The sequence below is a fragment of the Telopea speciosissima genome, chromosome 6 (genome assembly GCF_018873765.1).
Source record: "Telopea speciosissima isolate NSW1024214 ecotype Mountain lineage chromosome 6, Tspe_v1, whole genome shotgun sequence".
Lineage (NCBI taxonomy): Eukaryota > Viridiplantae > Streptophyta > Magnoliopsida > Proteales > Proteaceae > Telopea > Telopea speciosissima.
The window spans coordinates 31,111,326-31,118,494 of NC_057921.1; the positions used below are offsets into that span (position 1 = coordinate 31,111,326).

General features: G+C 39.2%; 1 protein-coding gene and 1 long non-coding RNA gene across 2 annotated transcripts; both read right to left on the reverse strand.

The window, feature by feature from the left end:
• Positions 1-426: 426 nt before the first annotated feature.
• On the reverse strand, positions 427-910 carry LOC122665027. The gene is made up of 3 exons (XR_006333418.1): positions 839-910; positions 490-751; positions 427-457 (listed from the first exon to the last, which is right to left on the reverse strand). It is a non-coding gene; the product is annotated as an uncharacterized LOC122665027 (long non-coding RNA).
• A 675-nt stretch (positions 911-1,585) lies between these two features.
• On the reverse strand, positions 1,586-3,761 carry LOC122664219 (pentatricopeptide repeat-containing protein At2g35030, mitochondrial-like). Its single transcript, XM_043859948.1, has one exon. It carries the CDS (start codon positions 3,758-3,760, stop codon positions 1,766-1,768), a length of 1,995 nt encoding a protein of 664 aa, XP_043715883.1. The 5' UTR covers position 3,761; the 3' UTR covers positions 1,586-1,765.
• Between the last annotated feature and the right edge of the window lie 3,408 nt (positions 3,762-7,169).

The window sequence follows — 7,169 nt, forward strand, 5'->3', positions numbered from 1 at the left end:
CACGAGCGAGGTGAAGAGTCGGGTTTTTATTTTACTTCTTTTTAGTCGGGATATAGAAAGGGGAATGTAGACATACGAGTAATTTTTTCTTTACATGTAAAATACATTCCCCCAGCAACCAAACACCTAAAATTACTTCTCCTTGGGGGGGAAAAGTCCACTTTACATTAAAAAAAAAATTTGCATTTCCCCTGCAACCAAACAAAGCCTCAGTTCATTCATTTCTTGAATTTAGAAGAGTTGATCGATTACATCGTATCTTTAAAAGCCATATACAGTCATTTTTTAATTAAGTGATGGTAATGGATTATTACTACCAAAAGCTGCAAAGGCAATGAAAATATGCAGCTTAACACTACTGATTAAAAGGTCCACTCATATCTATAAGAGGGAGGGAAGAAAAGGAGGATCAGGGATAAAAACAGGTGCTCTCAAAGTGGGCAACTGTTGGAATAAACTGTTATTTTGCTGGAATAAACTGTTGGCAACTGTTATTCACTCATATTGTCTTAGTTCCTTAATTCCAATGCTACAGTTCCACTGATTTCTCAGATGCAGCTGCTGCTGCGTTGTCCAACCCCAGCTTTTGTAACTCATTCACGAACCCATTAAAATCATCTGGGTTGATTTTATATGGTGTGTGTGCAGCACTGGGGAATGATTTGTTTGTCACCTCTTCTTTGTATTGCAAAAGGGCTTTGTTGATGGCCTCACCAATTTGCCCATACTGCTTACAAAACTTTGGGGTGACCTGCCAAAAATAAAGTGAACTGCTAGGTATAAGTTCCTCGAAATATATGAAAAGACACAAAACAGATGAGACAATTGATATAATGACCTTTGCATGGTGAGTGTGTTGCATCATTCCCAATAGATCATGATAAACAAGCACCTGTGTCAAGATTTGGACCCAGTTAAGTGAAACTAAATTAATCCTCTACATTCACTTTAAGACGAGGCAAGAAAGAAGAAATCAAGTGCTAGCTTGGGTGGTAAATCATTAGTCATATGTCTTTTAAAGAAGAGATCCACTTCTTTCTTGAGAAAAATCAAATTCCCTCCATAGTTCATTTAATGAAACCATTAAAAATTACAAAATTTTTCATACAAAAACATATTTATACCCATAAAAATGAAGATGCTTAAAAAACAAAACTCTTGTCTACAAACATCTCCAACCTATTCTGTGCCCTTGCATCTCACAATATTCATTTCAAGTAGAACCACTCTATGCAAAGAGATATCACATTAAGTCAAGGATTTTCAACTTTCAGAATCCTCATTCAAAGAATTAAAGGGTCCATATCTGCTGTGAGAGAGACATCTCAAGTGCTGTTAACACACTCCCAAAGACTGAATATGGCAAGCACATACTATAAAAAGTTAAAAACCTTGAGGGGAGAAACTGTTAAGACCATTCGATTTTGGCGCTGTGTATCTTAGGAGGTGATACCTAATGTTACATGTCTGTCTATTCAGCCTTTTTCTCTTTCCAAAAAAATGCATACATAACCTGAATTTTTTGAATGGTACAATGAATGAAATGGCAAAGAAGCTTAACAAGGATCAGTATATTTAATAGTGATTGCTATGAAGGTCTTACGCATATACCAGAAATGATGCAAAGCAGCTAACCATATAAATGGCCCATAACTCATCTACAAGAGCCAGTAAAACAGCAGCCTCCACCTCCCCAATCAAGCTTGGTACAATAACCTTAGCAATGCTATGATTCTGAAGTCTTCTACATTCAACTTATGTTATGTTATTGCAAAAAATCCTCATCCAGAGTCGAACCCTTATTAAGAACATAACCAGCCTTCTTCAGCTTCATATGAAGATCATGGAAAATGCCATGGATCAGTTTCGACTGACTATGAGATTTATCACCAACCACGAACACATGGACTCTATTCCCCACTTCAATCCAGCTACAACCAGGCTGTTTCTTCAACCCTTTATCCTTCATCTTCAACCTCACTCGAGAAGCCTCTTTCCATCTCCCTGCTGAAGCATATATGTTTGATAACAACATGTATGTCCCTGCATTATCTGGCTCCACCTCTAGAAGCCTCCTTGCAGCTAATTTCCCTATCTTTACATTCCTGTGAACATTACACCCTGCAAGAAGAGCTCCCCACACATTAGCTGATGGCTTAGTCCCTAAATGCTCTATGAAATCAAACGCCTCCTTAAGCCTTCCAGCTCGCCCACAAAGATCAACCACGCAAGCGTAATGGTCTTCTCTTACATCAATTGATCCGTCTTTCATCAATTCCTCAAAATACTTCAGACCCTCATCCACCAAACCAGAGTGGCTGCATGCAGAGAGCACCCCAACATAGGTGACATCATCAGGCTTGAACCCGTATTTCTGCATTTCTTTAAACAAGTGTATCGCTTCTCTACCATAGCCATGGTGTGCATAGGCTGCAATTATTCCATTCCAAGACACAACATCCCTTTGACTTGATCTATCGAACATATCTCTTGCAATGTCCATCTCCCCACATTTAGAGTACATACTTATGAGGGCTGACTCTACCAGTGTACTATTCTGGAAAACTGTTTTGCTTATTATCTGATGGATTTGTCTTCCCTCACCAAGCCCTGCTAAATTGCTACAAGCACCTAATATGCTTACGAAGGTTCCTTGATTAGGCTTGATTCCATCAGCCTGCATTGCTGAGAAAACCTTTAAAGCCTCCTCGCTCTGTCCATCTTGAACATATCCAGTGATCATCGTCGTCCAAGAGACAACATTTCTTCTTTGCATCTCGTTGAACAATTTCCTGGCTCGCCTTAGATCTCCATTCTGAATAAGGCCCGTAATCATCGTATTCCATGATGGAATGTCCCTCTCAGACATTCTCTCAAACAAGTCAAGAGCTTCATCCAGTCTCAAATTTTGCGCATAACCAGTGATCATGGCATTCCAAGAAATAACATTTCGCTCAGGCATCTTGTCAAATAGAGCTCGTGCTTCATCAATCCTCCCATTCTGTGATAAACCTGCAACCATTGCTGTCCAAGATATAACATCTCTTTCTTGCATCCTATCAAAAAGTTGCCATGCTTCATCAATTCTTCCATGTTGAGCCATGGCTGTTATAATTGTGTTCCAAGAAACAACATTTCTGTCGGGCATTTTCTGAAATAGCTCAAAAGCAGAATCAATTCGCCCATTCTGTGCATACCCAGAAATCATAGTGTTCCAAGAGATGACATTCTTGTGAGGCATCTGCCTAAAAAGCTTTTCTGCTCCTAGCATCTGGTTCGATTGGATATAACCAGACAACATTGCCGTCCATGTGACTACGTTCTTCTTTGCATCTGCTTCGTCAAAGAGCAGCCGTGCTTCTTCAACCATTCCACATTTGATGTACCCAGAGATCACAGCTGTCCATGTAACCACATCCCGAATAGGCATTCGATCAAATATTTGACGAACCTCAGCAATCTTCCCTTCTCTGCTGAGCTTGGAGATGAGAAAATTTGATCGAGCAACATTCTGATCTATAGAATAATCTCTTTTGGATGAGGAGATTTCACTAGGTTTGTAGTTTGAATGATAATACCGACTGAAATGCTCCAACCATGACAATTTGAGATCAGGTACAATGAGAAGAAGAGTATGAACTGATGTTAGTGCAGCTAACCTAACTGGGCTGATTCTATATGGTGTGTAAGCAGCAGTGGGAAACAACTTCTTTCCTGTGTTCCAAAGAAGCCTTATTGATGGCCTCACCCATGCACCCATGTTGCTTCTATTTTACAAGGTGAAGCCATCTCCATTCGATCTGGTTTGCTCCACGCCATCGCAGAATGCTTTGAGAAAATTGTTGTTGAGACAGATAATCAATGTTAGCCCATATCCTCCAAGGCGTCATCAAGAATTCTCTCTTAGAAGTGCAATCCATCTTCGGTGATGTTCAGGAGATTAAAATCTTCTTCATTGAGTGTTCATTCCTGTATATTCCTAGGCGTATCAACTCTACAGCTGATAACCTAGCCCGAAAGACCTTATCGTTAGAGAGATCGATAGTGTGACCTAATTCCATTCCATGACTTGTTCATCTTTGTAATTTGGACTCCATGAGTTTCCCTCGTGAAAGTTTTCTTACCAAAAAAACAGTTATGTATATTGACCATGAACTGAAGCCGGATAGATGTACAACTCTCTCCCCCTCTTTTGTCGATGTTGTACACTGCTAGGGTGGCATCCTTGCGTCGCCTATTAAGCTTGTTTTTTAATGGGATTTTTACAAATGCCCCTTAAAAATGCCCATTTGTCCAAATGCCCTCCTACAACTTTTTTAATTGTAAACTTCTCCTTACTTTCAAAACATTGTAGCAATTTGATTCCTACCGTTAGTCTTGAACATTATGTGCAAACAGATTGATTTTTTTTACCAGTCTTAGACCATTCTATCCTTGAATGACCAAAATGCCCCTCTGATAAAAACCCATTTAAATTAAAGAATAAAATGATCAAATTGCCCTCATCTTCCCCAAATTGTTTAGGGTTTGAAACTGAAAACCAAACCCTAAACCATTTGGGGAAGATGAATCCTAAAATCGAACCATATAATCACCCATCAATCAAAACGTAATTTCTTCTGCAAATCGAAATTCGAAGAGAGATGGGATCGAATCCAAACTTTACTCAATCGGAATGTAATCGTCCCAAGATTGGATTGAATCCCACTAAAGAAAAATGCTATGTTTTGTTTTTCTGCAAAATTTCAAATAGTTGAAACAGAGATGGGATTGGACAAATGTGTTTAACAGTCTTGAATCTGCACTTGGATTGCTTGTTGCTTCTTCTAATTCAATTAGTTGATGCTGGTAGCCCATTTAAGTGGTTGGTTCGAAGCAAAACACATACAAGTCTTAAGATCGACACTGATGTGCATAAAGCCATAACTTGAAGGAGCAGTGAATCAAATTACTCACCTGCTGATACTGTGGCAGCAAATACACACCGGAGACGACGGGCGCAGGAACGGAATACACAGAAGAGATACCCGGAGCAGGGAGGATTTTGGCCAGTGGAGGGATTTGCACCGTCGGAAGTGGAGAAATATACGGTTTAGGGTTTTGCTGGGTGGCCATGGGGTCTGATTGTTGAAGGTGAAATGGTAGAGAGAAATAAGAACCGTTCGAGTACGTGAATTGAGAAGATGCAGAAGGGTTCACACCATGTATAGGAATAGCGTGTTGAAACAGATTTAGTCGCCATTACTAGAAAAAACTTCTTAAAACTCCAACAATCAAACACGAAATCAGAGCACACTGTCCATGCACAAGACAAGAATCTGATTCTATGTATTGGTCTAATAAATTGCAATTTCAATTTTGGAGGGGGAAAAATTTTAGGGTTCATCTTCCCCAAATGGTTTAGGGTTTGATTTTCAATTTCAAATCCTAAACGATTTGGGGAAGATGAGGGCAATTTGGTCATTTTATTTCTTTAATTTTGATGGGTTTTATTAGAGGGGCATTTTGGTCTTTAATTTAGATGGGTTTTATCAGAGGGTCATTTTGGTCATTCTACCCTTAAAAGGGTAGAATGGTCTAAGACTAGTCAAAAAAATCAGTCTGTTTGCACATATCATTAGAGATGTAAACGGATAGTCGAAAATCCGTATTCGATCCGAGTTCATATTCGTTTAAGTGAATCCGTATTCGAAAACTATCCGAATCCGTCCGGAAACTAATCGGATACGAATATGATAATCCTAGTTTCTGACCGATTATTATTCGATTCGTTTAGCTATCCGATGGTAATAAAATATCCGAAATATTATATCCGTATTCGTTTATCCGATTACAAGATTAATTAAATATTAATTTTATTACATTAATAGTAGTGTAGAAGTATGTGATACTGCTACGTGACAATCTCTCTTTTTTTTATAAAAAAAAAATGATACATACCAATCTAAAGGTCAGATTTAGGGGTTTATCCTGGCCCGTGAGATAAAAAGAAGATATAAAACATCACACTGTAGTCACTCAACCCTAAAATCTTATTCATTTCCTGAATTCTTTGATAGTCACACTCACAACCCTAACCCTAGGAAGCCACTAAGCCGGCGACGCCCCTCTCTCTCTCCCTCATTCGATCATTCTTCATCTTGGAGAAGAGAACAACCCTAAGATAGGATCGGTGATTCTTTCAGTTCTTGTGACAGAGGTCTTGAACCTTGGAACCATATAAGACAATGGCGGCACGGAACAATCGTAAGCACGAGCTGTGTCATCAGTGGCAGGGAAGGTACCGAGCCACTTGCAAGTGCATTTACGAGGCTCACGGATATTAGCTACGCATCTGTCTCACGTCTCTGTATCTGAATTTTTTGTTATCTGGTATTTGTACCACCTTTCCCTTTGCACTTCCTACTGCTACCCTTGTTGATAGTGTTGGTGTTAATCTCTGTTACCCCTTTCGATTGAGTGTTTGCAGCCTACAAGGTCCAACGTCCAAGGGATTTCAAATAAAACCCTTATCAGAAAGCATTGCATCTCTCAAGGCCCCTACTAACTGTAAGCCCCGACTCCTTTGCCACTCTCTCAAATCTCAAGGCTCACTCCACGGACACGGTACACCTGCAAACGGCAAACACTAAGAGTGCGACAGCCTTCGCAAGTTCACATCACTTACTACTCTCTCTCTCTTTGTTCGTTTCGACTGTTTTTTCAATAGTTCTGTATAAGGATTTCACTTATTACCTATTTGTAGGTTTTACTTGAAGTTCTTGGTTGTTCATATTCAGGATTCACAAAGGATTGTGCTTGAAGTCTGTAAAAATCAAGCCCAATTTGAGACTTGGTTTCTTTAAAAGTAAATATATTGGGGCTTGTATGCAGCAAATCGATTGACTTTCTTGATGGTTTTCTGTGTACATTGAATAAGAGTAATTGGATAATCGGTAACTGGCAGATGGTATTTATTAGATAGTTAATATTCGTATGCTAAACAAATCGAACCAGATAATATCCGGAATCCGTTTAAGAAATCGAATTCGAATTTGATACCATTCTATATATCCGGTCGGTTAAACGGATCGGATTCGGATGATGGATTGTTAAACGAATTCAAATTCGGATAGTACCCTATTCGATCCGTTTACATCTCTACATATCGTTCAATTGTTCAAGACTAA